We start from the raw sequence: 18,368 nt of genomic DNA on the forward strand, positions 1-18,368 counted from the left end.
TTGAGTGTAAGATGACCTGGAAGGTAAGTGTAACAAGGTGTGGTAGCATGGTGTGTTGAAACAGCCCACACTTTACTGAGAGAGACCTGCTTCGAGCTCAATGCTGACACTGTGTATCCTCTGGTGACAATGAATCTCTTTACCAAATGTCATGGAAATCCCACCATTAGCTCCGGACATTGCCATCTCCAGATAAATGAGGCAAGGTCTGATGAAACCTGTTTCGTATTTTATGGTACTTATGTGCACAGCCTGTCAACAGGCTGAAAGGATCCACCAGACCTCCTCATCTCCTCCCTGTTTGTTGACCTCTGACCTCTGACTCACTCATCTCAATCCACAGACTGGTAACAGGAGACTGTGGAGTTTCTCACCTGGGACTGGCACTGCTCAGAGCGACCAGCCCCAATACAACTCCTTCAAACATCTCCCATGTTCCCCTGCAGCCGCCCTCTCAATTTGTGAGAACTTAATAAAAAAATAGAATATTTTAGTATACAGATTATATGAATTTATAGCTGCACTAACCAATACTTTTTACATGACAACAAATGGATTAATGGATGGAAAGGATTACTCAGTATGAAAATCCCACAGAAAATGGCTCATACAGTTCCTCTAATCTTGATGGAGTGTATTAGTATCTTGGCTTTCCGCTCATTTTAGGGTTTTATGGACCTCTGTTATGCTTCAGTCTAATCAAAGTTGTTTCCAGTGACAGAAAAACCCTCTCTATGGCATCTACCCATCAGCAAACAGACAAAGTTAGTAGCTAGCTGGTGAACATATAGTGAACTCTCTCTCTTTCTCTCTCTGAAACACACACGCACACACAGTATTTTATCTAAATTGAATATGGTGATATCACACAGCAGCCCGGGTTGGAAAGTCTTCTCTGTGTGGCTGCTGTGAGATTTTTTTGGAGAATATAATTGAATCCAGGAAGCTGGGAAACCAAAATCCAACCAGAGTGGTTTAGAGTTCAAACAGGTTTACCATGACACTGCATGGAGCAGTGGCCCAGCTCCTCAGTTAATTAAAATGGACTACGAGAAATTGCTTTACAGTGGTGGTCATGGCAGGTTCAAGTACAGTCTAAATCATTAAAATCTCAGCGTCAGCATGTGGGTAGAGCAAGCAGTATCAACAGTCCACATCCAGGAACCATTTAATGTGTTAAACAGAAGAAAGGCAGTGGAAAAGTGGATATAACATACATAATGTATTTTTAGCTGCATCAAAAACCCAAGCCCAAGTCTTCGAACGTGTGAGGAAATAGGATTAGATTCGTGCTTGTCGGCCTTCACTAAGTTGTTGATATTCACAGTCACTCAGCAATGGGTTGTGAAGAGAGAAACAGAAACAGGGATAAGAAAAACGTTTACGTCACACATGATTAGAAAAGAGATGATTGGCTGCGTTGGTCATTAATAGTGACTGGTGCAGCCGAAGACAGTGACAATCTTAGAAATCAACACAACCTTTTTTCTTTTTTTTTTAAAGGCCTAAATATGTCAAGTTGGTTCTGAAGGTGGGGGCCATGGGGTCTTAAGAAAATGTTCATTTCAAAACCTCATCAGTTTTAAGCGTGGAGTATAATAAAAGTTTTGGTTTGAGGATTTTTCTAAAAGAAGAATCAGTGGATCACAACACAAACATTCTGAGCAGTCACAGCAGGAGTCCTGGCTTAAGGTTAGGTTAGGTAACATTTCAGAGTAACTAAGACTGGAACAATAATTCTATAATTCAGGCAACGGAGCCAGTCTTTTTTGCAAAAAACACATTCTAGAATTAAGAACAACGGTCCATGACATTGCTTATTTGTTGCTCTCCTATCTTGATGTGCCATGTTTGTTGCTTATTAAATAATTTGCATAAAGGGATCTCATCACATTAGAGCAGGGAATGAGAATTCTTTCTATGAGGTGTAAACTTAAAGCAATAATGCTCAGTTTTCCTCAGACATTAACATCTGCGTGGAATTGGAATGAGTTTTGGTGATAACATTTTTTGTCATGGGGTTATTTCTCCCTGATGGTGGTAGTAAAGACTACAATGAGCTCCAAAATGACAAATCTTAGAAAAAGTAAGTGTAAACATAATTCTAGTGATCATGGGCATTTTGAGAAAGTGGTTTTCTGGAGAAAAATCGTGGAATGTCTGGCAGAAAATATTTTATAGGCCTGAAGGCCTGACCGCAACAATGGAAAATGTATAGCTGCTTACCCCATGGGTGTTTCCAGAGTAAGCAACAGGCCTTGGTGAGTAGGAAGAATTCCACAGCCACAATTCAGAGCGGAAAGACTTCGAACGATCCCCTTAACCCTCAGGGTAGAAAAATATCAAATGAGGGGCTGTATAATGAGAGGAAATAGTGCTTGCTCAGATTGATTAAGACTTCCTTCTTTTTATAAATGGCCTGATGTTGATATATGGGTAATTTGCTATTTGAGTGAGTGCAGAGATTTGGACGAGGTATTGTGCCAATGGCCCTGAAGATCTCGGGTTACAAGGGATGGATGAATGAGTTTCCTGTCATTGTGAAGAAACAGGGCCTCAGGCCTGTGCTCCAAAGATGGTTCACTTCACAGCACCAAAGATGGCAAAGGTCGGACCCACACAAACACACAATGCTCATACTCTAATGCAAGAGTTAAAAAAAAAGAAGATAAATCAAAGAATTAAACCCTTGAATTACTTACATATGCACGTTAAGTTTGAGAGGTTTATGAGGCCAGATTCAATACTCTGAACGTGTCTCATTGTTACAATGACTGAAACAAATTTTAGTCACGATACTAAATCCATCCCTCAAGGGGAAATTGAATGAGCAATTTTTTAAATGAAAACCAAGATAGTTACTGGAAGTAACTCCAGTTCTATGAATATCTACAAATCAGGGCGACCAATCGCAGTTGCCCCCCAAAAACCCAGAACACAAGCTGCTCAACTCCTTTCTGCAACTGAGAAATGGATACCAAACTCCATGGAGTTTTGACCAGTACCTTTTCTATTTTGTGTGTGCCTCATTCGCTAAAGGGCTTTGATATTGGTTATCAATGGAAGGCAAAGTCCATAGGGATACATGTACTCCCAGCTGGACCGCAGCCCTGACCCTTTAAAGCCAGCAATATAGAAAGTAAAAAAAAAAAAGGTCTAGTCCCAAATCTTGGGCGCCACCCACCTAAGGGCCATGAGATCCACCTGCTAGGCTAAGTGAAGATGACCCTTATGTGGTAATCCCAGACCACGGCCCATGGACTGAATGAGAAACAGAAACAGCCATCATGCCTCTGAGGTATGAACCTTCAAAGATGGGAGAGGAGAACCAAATTGACACACCACTAAACAATGCAGACAAAGCCACAACTCCCCTAGTGGAATACACCCTGGGGGCCACTAGTGGGGTCGCATATTCAATAAGCAATTTGCCAAGCAGACAGCTGAGCCCACTGGGTCCATGTGCCATAGCAAAGCATGAGAATTGGGTTTAAAGTTTGGAAGTTCCTCCTATGTTCACAATTGTGGGGTGGAGGGAAAAATTGGGCTGAAAGGATGGATTAGGTTGCAGTTCCATTTCTCTGAAGACAATGAAAGGCTTCAGCCTAAAGAAGTAGCCACATGAAGTGGATATCTTCCAAAGTTGCAGCCTTTGCAGAGCAACTTTCCCTCTGTTACACCACAACTCAAAGGGACACACTGTCCAGGGAAACACAACAGATTCGTGCTTCTACCTTTATTTTAGATTGGGAAAAAGATAGTTGGTGTCATCTGCGTAGCTGTTGTAGGAAAAGCCATGTGAGTGAACGAGCAGAGAGAGTTGGTGTACAGAGAAAATAGGAGGGGATCCAGGACGGAACCTTGAGGGACCCCAGTAGTAAGTCGACAAGGTTCTGACACAGATCCTCTCCAAGTTACCCGGTAGGTCGTACCATTGATGCCTCTCTAGCAGTGTGAAGTTGCTCTGTGACGACAAAGAGGGCATCCTCAGTTGAGTGGCCTGAACACACGCACGCACACACACACACACACACACACACACACACACACACACACACACACACACACACACACACACACACACACACACACACCATGGCTCATTTTCAGTGTCTTGGAGCAATGGTGGTGAGGAATTGTTAAACCCCTAAATAAACTTTTTATTTAGGAAATGCCTGTGTGCACTCACAAAATAACAGATGAAAATCAACATAGTGTTCAGACAAAGGAGGCATTAAATATTTCGCAGAAGCTGAAGAATGGAAAATATCAGTATATAACTAAAAATCAACCAGGCTGTAGGTCTGGTGTGAAGCCGACAGGCTCCCTCTGTGTTTTTCTCTTTCTTTTCTTTGGGCTGTGGCAGAGTTTCACCTCACCAGAGCTAATGATGGCCTCATTTTCGGCTAAGATTTCGAAGGAAAATCGGTCTGCCTTGTGATAGGTGGTTATATTACTGGAACAGCACCAATAAAGGCTGGCCTGGAATTCCACTTCTTGCTTTGTCTTCCTCTGAAGTCTCTCTTTCTTTCCTCTCTCGTGGCATAAAGAGGGGCTCAGCGGAAAGCACGTCCATCTCTAATAGAGAAGACACAACTAAATAAATAGGTCTTTGTTTGCAGAAAATCACTGACTGCTATGCTAGCTATGATTTGAGATCTCCCATCCCCCTTGACAGCTGGTCTGTATAAATAAGAACAGTCACTTTGCAAATTGTTCACTTCCCAAGCCTGTGAAGAAGCTTCCAGCCGCACTCTGGCACAGTCTTCTGGTCAGGCTCACACACACTCTTAATACACGCACAATCCATCTCCCTCCGTCCAACTTCTTCCTGCTAAGCCAAAAAATGATATCTGGGGGATAAAGCTTTGTGAAGGAGGCCGGCTCTGCCCTCCTCTCATCTCAGGCTGGTGCAGGATATTGGGCTGCATCCCCGTCTTGAAAGTTAATATAGTCCTTAATCATAGTCAAATTCCATTTACTTACTTTTTCGTGGAACTTTTGCAAATAGTATTTGCCGGGGTAGGTCCATTATAAAGCATAGAGGTTCATGCTCAATGTTTAAATATATGAGACACAAGCTAGAAATATTTGACTTAAAGAAATAATATGGCTACAACCTAAAATTAGGTTCACTAGTGCAATACCCATTCTATACATGCCTGTTTGGAATTGCATGTTTGTTTGGCCTGGTGATGCTGGTTGCAATTTTCTTTCTGAAACTATAAAAGTGACCTGAAGTAATTGAGCCATGGAAAGTAAAAGACCTGCTGCGGGACAGAATCCTGAAGCTGTACCACGACTTCTGCGCAAAGAGCTGTTCACCTGTTAATTCAAAGTTCAGTCAAGCTCAACTCAGTGCGCAAAACCACAAACTGGAGACTGCCAGCTGCCGCGGCTACAGAGTGCTGGTCGCCTACTTATTAGTTATTGTAGAATATAATTAGTAGATTGATTGATGACTGCTTCTTTGACATGCTCTGGAGCTACTTCAGAATTATTCCTTGTCATTAGTCAGTCCTCCTCAAACAGTTCTACACTATGCTGTCACTGTACGTTTTTGTACGGAGATTTATATAGTGCAAAGTGAAGTTAGAAAACGTGTTCATTCTACCTGGTTATATCTGCATTAAAGCCTATCCAAGGCAATATAATCAAATAATTTGTACAATATATAAACCATTGTAGCTTTAGGAATTAATTTTGTCCTGCTTTTAGGCCCATGTAATGACTACCTCAGAATCAGGTTTATTGGCCAAGTAAGTTTGCACAAACAGGGAATTTGACTCGGTAAAGTGGCTCTCAGTTGCTTACAAATCAAAAAACAAACATAACAAAACAAAATAAAGCAAAACAAAACAATACAAACAGTCCGAACAGTGCGACGGTCTAAGAAAAGAAGTGCAGGTGTGCATATTACAATTATCCAGTGAGGGTGAAATAAGTAAACATAATTAAATATATTTATAATATATATTATATATAATATAATATAATTTTGGGAGTAACTGTACAGTGGTTATTATAAGGATCCAGAGTTATTGCACAGTGTCACAGTGGGTTGGCTGCTCAGAAGAGAGACGGCGAGGGGGAAAAAACTGTTTTTGTGTCTGGTGGTTTTGGTGAACAGAGATCTGTAGCGCCTACCAGAGGGGAGGAGTTTGAAAAGGTTGTGTCCAGGGTGAGAGGGGTCTGCAATGATTTTTCCTGCCCGTTTCCTGACTCTGGAGGTGTACAGGTCCTGGATGGTGGGCAGGTTGGCACCGATGATCTTTCCTGCAGACCTCAAGAGATTGTTGGAAACTGTAGGAAACTCCATAAGTCATTACTCTCCATCGGTCATGTAGCGAAACCACCAAATGTCATCCTTCAGTGGAAAACTGAGAGAACTCATCTGCAAGTCAGGTTTATTTTTGTAGATAATTTAAAGTTAGTCTTAACGTCCTCTACAGAGGACACAAACTAGCTAGTTTTACTGTGATCAATAAATAAATACTTTACAACTCATAAAAGTGACAGTTATAATTATGGTATAAAATGTTGGGTTAGTATTCCTGTGGAAGAACAGAATATATGTCAAATGATGAATTGACCTTCAGTATTATTAGGCCCTGCAGACATTAGAACTTACTAAACTCTAGCACCAGAGTTAATATACTACACTAAAAACACTAAATATACAATATAACACACAACTCAGTAGCCACTAGATTACTTGTGGGAGACAACCCCAGAAATTCTTTCATGCCCGTTACAGTCTAACGATGTTCATTCACCTGCATGTGAGTATAGTTTGCAACCTTATGTAAACTAATTAAGTGCATTTCTCCCTTGGGCAAAACACAGGTAGGTCACCAATAATGAACATCTTAAAAACCATTCATGAGAATGACTCGAACACCAACACTTTGTCTGATCATTTTTCACAAACAAATTATACTGATAATCAGTGGTATATCCAAAAAGAGATTCAGACAGGACGGTTGATTCCCAGTAGCATCAGTAGTTTGAGCGACTCTTTCACTTTACTGGGAGACATTTGCTCCTCTCATAATGTGTGAAATGCAGATGAGATTAGTTGTAAGACCACGGGTAACAATCCTAACATCCGTGTCTGTTACCTCCGTTCTCTAAAGGCAATCATGTGAAACAAACAGATTTGCTCTCAGTGCTGAACTGGAAGTAATTAAGTTCCATCAACATTCTCATTTGATTGGATTGCAACTAGATCTACATGGGGGGGGGGGGGGGGGGGGATAGTCACATTTCCAAACCAGACAGGTTGCCTCCATTAGCCAATAAACACAGGAAACAGTTCTCATTCTATTCCAGACACCTGTGGAGGGTGTTCAGAGGAGACCAATAGAAAATCACGAAAGTCATAAATGGCTCCAACACCATTTCCTGCTATTCTTCTATTTTGACCTTTTCTGTTGTTGTTTTCCTAAAATATTAAGCAAGGAAGTGAATTGACTGCTGTGAGATCCCGTCTATGATGCACACTCCATTTTTGGTATAAACATAGCTATGGAGTGAGTCATTTAGCGAGGTCTAACCCCCACCAGTGTAGTTCTCATTACCCCTGCCATAGCAGTGACTGTGCTGGCACAACCCCACCCCTGCTCTTCCCCTTTGGCAATACACACACACGCACGCACGCACACACACACACACACACACACACACACACACACACACACACACACACACACACACACACACACACACACACACACACACACAGACACACACACACACAGGGGTGTGGATATTTTTACCCAGGTCTGTGTTTCCCATTAGGGCGGCTGTGCCTCAGCTCCACCACACTGTGCTCACATGAGGAAATGGAGCACAAGGTTAAATTTTCAACATTTATGCAACAACAGAAATCCTTCTGTGGTGTGGAGGATAAAAGACGTTATTTTCACTTACTTCATATAACAAAAGCGCAGATGAACAGAATTGTATTGTTCAATGAAAAAAGGAGGATCATGCAACTGAATTTGGATACTAGGTGAATCAAAACATTTAGGCAAATATGAAATATTATATTTAATATACCACTCTAATTCAATATCATTAGATAATCCCATTGCTCACACTAATTGACACTGTTTAAATACACTCATAAAAAGGCAAATAAGCTTTCTGCTTGTTTCAGGACCCAGACTGATGAAAAGCACTTAACTATTCTCATAATAACGTATACTCACAAACTGTTGTGTGTTCTGTGCGGAACACAGAGTGGAGGCAAGTTCCCAAGGTTTAAACCCAAGAGCTCTTAAATGGAAAGGATGAGTCAACACAATAAAATGTTCTCAGAGTTCCAGGTTCCGGTTGATGCGTTTAAATCTCAGAGTCTCGATCCAGTTGACTGAGTGTGGTGACAGGGAAGTAGATAGGAGCACCAACATGAACATTTGACCGAGACGTTCCTTCTGCGATCTGGTGCAGTCTTGGTGTGGAACAGGTCCCTAAACACAGCAGGGTCTCGATCAGGAGATGCAGCTCAGCTGTATATTCTATTGGTGGGGATCAGGACACCAGTAGTCTTGGACAGCAGCACACACACAGCTTTAATTCCTGCTTCTTGCTTTGCTTGTTGACTGGTAGCAGGTGTAAATATCCCAGCATGAGCATTGTGAACAAGCTGCAACATCACTCATCTTCTGGACCTGCACTATAGACCATATGTGAAGATAGACGAGGCATCTCCACGTCCTCCCACTATCCAGAAGTGAAGCCAAAATATCCAGAAGTGAAGCCAAAATATCCCAGATATGTACGCCACCATCTTTGGAGGTAGAGTCTGCACTGTAGTGATCCAGGGTTGGAGCAGGGGTAGCAATGTTTTGCCGATCCAAATGCTCGACCAATCGTGAGACTGTCTCAGTTGTCAATAAAGCCAGTTACCGCATTTTTTTATAGCATCAAACAAGTAAGTAACACCAAACTTGACATACATCAACTAAATAAGAATCACTTATAGGGCGGCTGTGGCTGAGGGGTAGAGTGGTCGTCCTCCAACCTGAAGGTCGGCAGTTCGAATCCCAGTCTGACCCATCTGCATGCCGAAGTGTCCTTGGGCAAGATGCTGAACCCTGAATGGCCCCCCATAGAATAACAAAGTGCTGCAAATAGATGCACTGTATGAATGTGTGTGTGAATGGGTGAATGTAACACTGTACTCTAAAGCGCTTTGAGAGGTCAGCAAGACTAGAATAGTGCTATATAAATACAAAACCCTTTACTTAAATTGACAGAAACTGTCTTTGAGAAATTCAAATCACTGTCATATGGAGTTTAACAAAGAGGGAGGAAAGAGTTGAGCATCTGTCCCAATTTATCGCAATGGTTTTCCATTATTCCCACTGAAATACAGAATGACCTATATCATATAAACTGAACTCAATGATATCACGAAGTTGCTCTGGTTCTGAAAGAGTGGCAGCAGACATGGTAGTGCACAGACACACACACACACACACACACATTGTGTATAGAGCTGCTCTCTCTCAGAATCGACACCATCGCACACTATTACAAACCTCATTATGATTTGAGCTGAAGAATTGCCAACCCCCGTATAATATAACCACCACGCCGGCAGTAGCAGAGAAAACAAGTCTGCATTTGGGTTTATCTTAATTGTAATTCTAATCATATGTGAACACGAGGCATGCAACCCTTGTCTTTCAGTGCATTGGAAGGAAGGGAAAGAGATAAAAGGGGGAACAGGTGATAGGCAATGATCTGACTTGTGCTGCATAGTCTGTGACATATGTGGGTGTATGAGTGAGAGGCAGCCTAAGAAGTATATAAAACAACAGATCTACAGATGGAGACAGTGAGGTGGAGTTCACAGCATCAGGCAGCATGGTGTCAGCTCATTTGCCAAGATGCATCTGCCGTAGCAGCGATATGGCGGCAACACACAGCTGACCTTGAGGCAGCTTGAGATTCAACAATGAGGAGTAAAATACAAATCTCTTGGGGGTATGCTGTTCTTATTTATAGCTCATTCCACTCAATGTCAGGAGTACCCACATGTGTTCAAAAGATCTGTTTCATGTATAAATAGGCAACATACATGTAGAGAAAAAAGAGTCTGGCGAGTAGCAGTAATGAAATCTTAAAGTATCATACCCATTTTGATTATGATTTATTGTTTGCAGCAAATAAAGTATATTTACCTTACTTCTGAAAGATTTCCCACCATTATTTGAACATGCAAACGCTTTCAATTTCCATGAGCTATTTACCTTATTGAAGTTTATTTAGTGGTGAAAACTTCTGAGATAATTAATTATCTCATAATCCAAGCTATAATCCGAGGTAGGCTTGTTTAGCACTAGAGGGGTGATTTCTCCTTGTCCTGACTAAGATTTGTTTGCCCATCAGCAGTGGAGGTCATTTCTGACTTGAAAAAAAACAAACCCTGTGGATGGGGAGTATCCCAAAAAGAAATAAATATTGCATATACTTATTGCTTTAAATCTTCAATCATATATTTTTTTAAAACAATCTCCTCCTGTTTTATAGTCTAAATGATCCCGATTCATAATTTCTATTTGAGTGTGCTTTTGTTTCGGCTCCTCCCCCCGACTGACTGAGGATTGTTCCACATTCTTCTCCTTGTAAACTGAGGTATGCATGGCAGCTGCTGATTGGACCAGAAACTGACGGCACCCACTTCAAAATGAAATCTACTGATGGCAGCTTCCCTTCACTTTCTTCCTGACTCCCATCCAGAACCATGCTGAGCTGTTGTGCCACGAGGCGACCTACTATGTTGTGGAGGCGGGGGAGATTATTTTATTTTATTTCACTTTTCCCCTTGTGGTTTAAGTATGTTAATGGCCAGTGTTGCAAATGTTTTTTTGTATGGTGTTTTGGCCACGGTCACCCTGATGTCTATTTCTACCCTGAACGATCAATAAAACCGTTTTTTTAAGGGCGGATGTTTGCTGTGGTACTGGTCGTCTCTGGGAATGGGTAAAAAGGAAGTCATTTTTTTATGCTTTGCTCGCGTTTTCCACATGTTGAGCTTGACAGTTGTTTCACAGACTCCTCTGCACGGACAGATACTCTCACAGAGGACTCTAGAAGGAACACTGTACTTCCAATGGCCTCTGTCTACTCTCAAAACAGCTTGCTCTTTATGTCATGGATTCAGCGAGATGTTTTCAAAACTTTCTTCTGAGATTCTTTTCCATATCGATATGACTACAGTGGTGTTCTACTGAATTCATACCTCGTGACTGTGGAGGTCACTGAAGTTCATGGAACAAACTGTCATGTTCATGGAATCAGTTTGAGACCTTTGCTTTTGTAACATGGAGAGTTAGCCTGCTGGAAGTAGCATTTAGAAGATGGTCCACTGTGGCTATAAAGGGATGAACATGGTCATCAACAATAGTCACACTAATGATTTATGGTAGTAATGGATCAATCCCAGAAGAGGTGATACATCCTGGACACGTCACAGTCCATCACAAGGTGAAAATCCCAGATCAGAAGATATACTCAAACCAGACCGTCTGACACCAGGAATCACACCAAGGTCAAAGTCACTGAGAACTCAACAGGAAATTATTGTATAGGAACATTATCTTAAAAGTACAAATAAGGTTAATTTATGAGGCTTGATATGTTGATGCTATCTTCAGAAAAAGAGTCTGATTCAACCTCTGGACTAAATTCACGATGACATTAATGTAGCTACTGATTCAACTCAATGTTTAACCAGAGTCAGAAGATGACAACTGTGGTGAACTAGACAACCATCGTGATGGGGGACACCTCATCATCCATCCATGATCCAAACCACTGATGCTGATCTCCGGTTCTTGTGGATAAACTGTGTGATAAACACCTGCGGGGAATTTCATTCTTCTAACCCTAACCCCTCATCAAATTCGATACAAATATTAATGTGACCTCATATAAAACTTAAAGAAATGTATGTAAACTGATACTGCAAAGCAAGAATTCAGGTTTTGTCATGTCTATGAAAGTATTGGTACAGAAGATACTGTTGTGATGTAAAATTCTAGATCCTCTATACTCTTCATAGGTTTCCTTCTATTATCCTCAAAGCTGGATTAATGATGTGGTGACCAAGCAGAGAAGGGATCAGGAATGTAAAACTTTTATTTCTAGAATGTTTTTTACAAGATACTTGAATAAACTGATCAATGGAGACCCCTCCGGAGGCAGAGGGCGGATCACCTAAGTGAGGTACAGCCAGATGTTGGGCACCTCTTCATCCATGTCAACAGCTGATCAATGACTGCTTACAGCACTTTAACTACCTGCTCTGCTGTTCAACATTTCACACAGCAACAGGCACATCCTCCTCCAGCTCCGTGTCAGGACCATCTTTAAACTGACAAAAACCTGGCACACAGTCTGCCAGATGATTTCTCTCATTTCAGACTCCTGCAGGAGAGCGGTAGTTGGGTCAGACTGTTCGCTGATTTGCAGCAGTAACGAAGTAAAAATACTTTGTTACATTCCATTGCTATACAGAGCATCGCGTTTTAATGGCGTGTCATCAAACTTTGACACCACGCAATGGTCTCACCGTGTGATGAAAAATCGATCTTTGAGTTAGTTCGTATCTCCATCTTGTTGTGATCATTTCAATGTATTATGGTAATTTCTCTACAACTAGGGTTGCCAACTCTCTGAAAAATAAATAAGGGACACCTCATTGGTAGGGCTGGCCGACCAGATTGCCTTCACCCTTCCTGGAGTGGTGAATTCTTTTAGCCCCTTTTTTGTCAGTGAAACGATTTTTTAACTATTTGATCCTGAATTGATTTAGATGCATATTTTTGAGTAACATGAACACATGGGAAACAAATTATTATCCAGCAATTCACTTTAATAATAAACAAAATTAACTGAATAAAGTACGAATCTTTCTTAAACAGAAACCTGTCTTGCTTAACTTAAAACTGTATACATTCATATAAAACAATAGATAGAAAGCAGAACATCCATCCTGAAATAGTGCATATTTTTAGTGCAATGACAAAAGTGCAAAGAGAACGTGGTGGGCTGACTCACCATTGGCAACAGAAAAAGTGCACCTGCACATCGTGCAGTGCGCTGTATAGATATTTCCGCGCACATTTTCCACCCTGGTGTTTGCTTTTTCCCATTCCTCCCGGTATTTTTGCATCCTTTTCTGCTTTTTTCTCGGAGGAGTACGAGTCGTATTGCTGCTCGAAGCTGTACCGCCCCGTAAAGCAATGTCGGCGTCTGTGTCCCTGTCACCCATGCTGTTTTGTTGTCTTCCAATATCTTCTCCTTATACTTACTTATCTTCCACTATCTTCTCCGCGAGCAACAGTACCTCCTCGACCAATGGGATGAGCGTATTCTGTATTATCGTACTCGTGTGTGAATATGCTGTCAGCTCATTGATCCCAGAGCAGGACATTGCCCGGGAACAAGTTTACCGTAAATGTTCATATAAAGCGCCCTGTTATTCATTTTCCATTGGCCTTTTAATGACCATTTTATAAATCTCCCAGTAATACGGGACAAAGTGCGTCCCTTTTCAGCTCAATACGGGACAGGTGCTTTTGTTTCTAAATACGGGACGATTCTGTTTTTCAAGGGACGGTTGGCAACCCTATCTACAACCTTAAAACGAAAGGTTGTGATGCGCTAACTTTAGCATGCTAGCACTCTTTTGATGCACTTGATTGAACCAGCGTGTAGCAGCAAGGAACTGAACCTAACTGCTCCGCTAATAACAAAGCATGTTTTCTACAGAACTCTGCTAGCAGCCTGAAGCCCTGAGCTGTTGATTCATAAGTGAAATAAGGCAGAGCAGCCAAGCTTTTCAGTTTCTAATGTCATTGATTCGCCTGCATTTGGAAAGATTTTATTTTTATTTTTTTTATTTTGTCACTTAAGTAACTTCAAACCATATCATTGGTTTATATACGATCTAAACATTTTTTTACTACAATGACATCCCAGGCAAAATGTTTGACTCTTCAACGACGACCACTACTGACGTGCCAGGTTTCTTAAAGGACAGTCCCAATTCGTTGGGGAAGATTCCAACCACCACAGGGCCAAGGATTGAATTGGGATTAGGCCAAACCAAGGTGCAGTCGGAAGAGATGTGTTTACAGCCTTCGGCAGAAGATGTGTAGACTTTCTGGTGTTCTGAAGTTGATGGGGACAATGAGATCGTCAGACTTCTGGCCGTCCCCGGCTGCGCCTGCTGTTCGGGTGGGTGCAGAGATTTTCAAGCATCTAGCGGGAAGTAGAATTAAAGTCTCCATGTTTCTTGTGCAGGTTGTCAGAGGTTGTGGAGGGATGGACTCAAATGCTGCCGCTCTTGCACCTTTACTTGATTGATCTTGGCTTCCGTGAGCTCAAAACTGTATCTCTTACTTTTGGCCCTCTCTGCTTTAAGAGCATAGGCCAAATGAACGGTTTTCTTCTTTTCTTTTTGAAGAGAGGCAGTGTTACTAATTCTCTCCTCCAAGACGGCCCTTTGTATCTGCTCCTGACGTAGGGTGTATTCGAGCTGGGCCTGTTTCATCTTGCTCTCTGACTGTTGTGTCCTGAGGTCATCGACTACATATTGGAGCTTGATGGCTTGGTTCTTCAAGAGGGCATCGTCTTTCTGTGCCAGGAGTTCTTCATTCCGCCGAGGGTGAGCTCTGTCTCTCTGAACTAAAAGGTCATATTTGGCCTCCGTGGCCTCTAACTTACCCGTGATATACTTGTTCTCCATCCTGCATGTTTCCTTGTCATACATGAGTGACTCTCTATCCGCTTGGCCTCTCTTTAGCCTCGCTAATTTCTTAGTTACTTGCAAGAACCTGGCTTTCTCCTTCTTCACGTGTTCCTCAAGTCTGCTGCAAGCTTCTTCAAGTTCACTTCGTAGCTTTTCGTTCAGAGAGGCAACTTGTTGATTTTCTCGAGTCAGAGACTCTAGTTTATCTCTTTCCACCAATTGCTCCGATAAGGCGGCGTCACCAGCGAGCTTCATCTCTCTTACAGCATCCTCCAGTTCACCTTGTAGCCTCTTGCTCTTGGAAGCCAGGTGATGATTTTCCTCAGTCAGATCGTCCAGTGTACGCTGCTTGGAGATGTCGGTCACATGTCTCTCACGTAAAGCATCGACAAGTTCACTTCGTAGCTTTTCGTTCACAGAGGCAACTTGTTGATTTTCTCGAGTCAGAGAGTGTAGTTTATCTCTTTCGACCAATTGCTCCGATAAGGCGGCGTCACCAGCGAGCTGCATCTCTCTTAGAGCATCCTCCAGTTCACCTTGTAGCCTCCTGCTCTTGGAAGCCAGGTGATTATTTTCCTCAGTCAGATCGTCCAGTGTACGCTGCTTGGAGATGTCGGTCACATGTCTCTCACGTAAAGCATCGACAAGTTCACTTCGAAGCTTTTCGTTCACAGAGGCAACTTGTTGATTTTCTCGTGTTAGAGACTCTAGTTTATCTCTTTCCACCAATTGCTCCGATAAGGCGGCGTCACCAGCGAGCTGCATCTCTCTTAGAGCATCCTCCAGTTCAACTCGTAGCCTCTTGTTCTCAGAAGCCAACTGTTGGTTTTCTTGGGTCATATTGTCCAGTTTGTCTGCATCCTTCTGCTGCTGGATTAGGGCATCTTCAGTTTGGGCGTTTTTTCTTTCACTCTTTTCCAGATGTGCTGTTAACTCATCGACCGAATGTCGAAGCTCAACAATGATGGCTTGATTCTTAAAGATAATATTATCTTTCTGTGACACGGTTTCTTTACACTTAGCTTCCATGGCCTCTAATTTTCCTGTGATATCATTGTTCTGCAGGCTTAGGGTTTCCTTGTCACACATCAGTGCCTCTCTATCCACTGGGGCTTTCTTTAGCTTCTCTAATTGATTATTTACTGGCAAGAACCAGACTTCCTCCTTCTTCACTTGCTCCTCAAGTCTGCTGCGAGCCTCTCTGTCCTCCTGGTGCTGCTTTTGGGCAAGCGCTTTCTCATGAAGGGCATCTTCAAGTCTGCTTCTTGGTGTCTTGTTCTCAGAAGCCAGCTGTTGAGCATCATGATGCTGTTGGTCTTCCCCTGACCTGCTATCAGCCCTTTCTGCCTTCATGTGCTCAATTGTTGCTTCCTGACCGGATGTTTGAGCTTGCTCTTGATTCAAAGAGAGAGTTATTGGGAGAACTTCTTTTTCTTTTCGCTCCTTCTTCAGGTTTTCTTCCAATTGAGATCGATCTCTTTTTACACTGTTCACGTTCACTTCAAGAGCAGTTCTGGCTCCTCCTTTTTTCAGGAGGTCTTTTTGGAGATCAATTTTCCTTAACCGCTCCGATTCAATGAACTGTGAAATATAAAACTATTATCAGTTTTTTGTTCATTCATGTTCATTCTTGAACAAGATTAGTTAAATTAGCATATTTATCAAATCATTAACATGTCGATTTTACTCGTCTGTTTGTATAGCTGGACAAACTCGACAAAATTACGGGTTGTTCTGGGTTTGTACCCTCATGGTTGAATGCACTTATTGTAAATTGCTTTGGATAAAAGCGTCAGCTAAAGGAAATGTAATATAATGTAATGTAAACATTCCAACTCTACAGATTTACAGGTAAATGATACAGACAACACGGAATTATTGAAATTTAGTTAATGACTGAAATTGAGTCAATAATACATTTAACTAACTTAAAAGAGCTACTCATCTTAAGAAAAACTGAATGTTACCAACAAGGATAATTCATAATAATTTATACATTTTCTGATTGTTTTAATTTTAAGTCTAAAGGATGCAGCTGTGTTTAAGTCAAAGAAATAATTATTCAAGTGTGAGAATTGTTTATATCTGTTTGTATCTGAAGACACACACTTACCTCGTCAAAGTACTTCATCATTTCCTGAATAATAGAGTCTGGCGAGATCCGCGGAGACTGAAACGTAAACTAATTGTTAGTTTGTTGTTCATTCTTGAAGAATATTTGTAAAGTTGTATATTTATCAAATCATTAACATGTTTAGTTTACTCGTCTGCTTATGTAGCTGAACAAACTTGACAGAATTACAGGTAAATGATACAGACAACACAGAATTATTGAATTTGAATGAATAATACATTGAATGCAATGAGAAGAGTTACACGTCTAAGGAAAACTGATTGTTATTAACAAAAGATAATCATTTTCTCATGAATTATTTGTTAAATGAATTAATAAATAATTCACATTTACATTTTCTTCACTGTTGTGTAGGAATTGTTGAATCTTTTTGTATCTGATGTCACAGACTTACCTCCTCGAAGTCAGAGTGATTGTCAAATTCCTGCAAAGTCTCCCCCTCAAGTTCCTTTTCGATCTCCTCCTCAGATTCATCGGCAGTCTCCTTTTCATGTTTCTCTTCAATTTCATTCATCATGTCCTGATGAGGAGAGTCTGGCGAGCTCAGCGAAGACTGAAACGTAAACTAAAAATTAGTTTGTTGTTCATTCATGTTCATTCTTGAAGAATACTTGTAAAGTTGTTATTCATCAAAATATTAACATGTTTATTTTACTCGTCTGCTTGTGTAGCTGAACAGACTTGACAAAATTACGGGTAAATGATACAGACAACACAGAATTATTGAATTTGAATAAATAATACATTGAATGCAATGAGATGAGTTACACGTCAAAGGAAAACTGACTGTTAGTAACAAAAGATAATAATTTGCTCATTAATTATTTGTTTTGTAAACTATTTCATAATTTATACATTTTCTGATTGTTGTAATTTCAATTCTAAAGTCTGTAGGTGGACTTGTACGATTTGTTTACATCTTTTAGTATCTGAAGAAACACATTTACCTCTGCAAGGTCCGAGTGACAGTCAGATTCCTGGAAAGTTATCTTATTAGTTGCCATCTCAGTGTCCTGAAGACTATAACTTCTGAAATTATGTGTAGTTATCTCTGTAGATTTGCTCGTGTCTTCAGATGATTCCTCCGGTTTTAGTGTGGACAAGACTCTGTTTTAATCACCTACTACGGTGCAAGGTGCTTTGAACCTCTACAGGGTGTTTTCATCCTTTAATGCTGTTGGCTCTCTGATGTCTATTATATAAAAGAATATGTCTATTATATATAGTCATTTTATTAATGTGTGTGTGCCTCTGTATGTGTATGGAGTTTGCCTTTCATACGTCTCGTCATCGAATTTAATTTCGATTGATTGTTGATTCATAAAAAATATATTTTGGATTGTGTTTTGCAACGTCAGCTGTTCTGAGGCCGATGTTTGATGGAAAAAATCGTAAAACAATATTATAAATGGAAAGGGTTGACACCACTTTTATATTTTCCTCTTTGTGATCATTTATTCCAGG

General features: G+C 41.0%; 1 protein-coding gene across 1 annotated transcript; it reads right to left on the reverse strand.

The window, feature by feature from the left end:
- Positions 1–14,326: 14,326 nt before the first annotated feature.
- Positions 14,327–17,424, reverse strand: LOC128449877 (early endosome antigen 1). The gene is made up of 3 exons (XM_053433218.1): positions 17,299–17,424; positions 16,884–16,940; positions 14,327–16,351 (listed from the first exon to the last, which is right to left on the reverse strand). The coding sequence occupies exons 1-3, from the start codon at positions 17,419–17,421 to the stop codon at positions 14,327–14,329; spliced, it is 2,205 nt and encodes a 734-aa protein (XP_053289193.1). The 5' UTR covers positions 17,422–17,424.
- Positions 17,425–18,368: the final 944 nt, after the last annotated feature.

This window comes from Pleuronectes platessa, chromosome 10, assembly GCF_947347685.1.
Source record: "Pleuronectes platessa chromosome 10, fPlePla1.1, whole genome shotgun sequence".
NCBI classification, from domain to species: Eukaryota; Metazoa; Chordata; class Actinopteri; order Pleuronectiformes; family Pleuronectidae; genus Pleuronectes; species Pleuronectes platessa.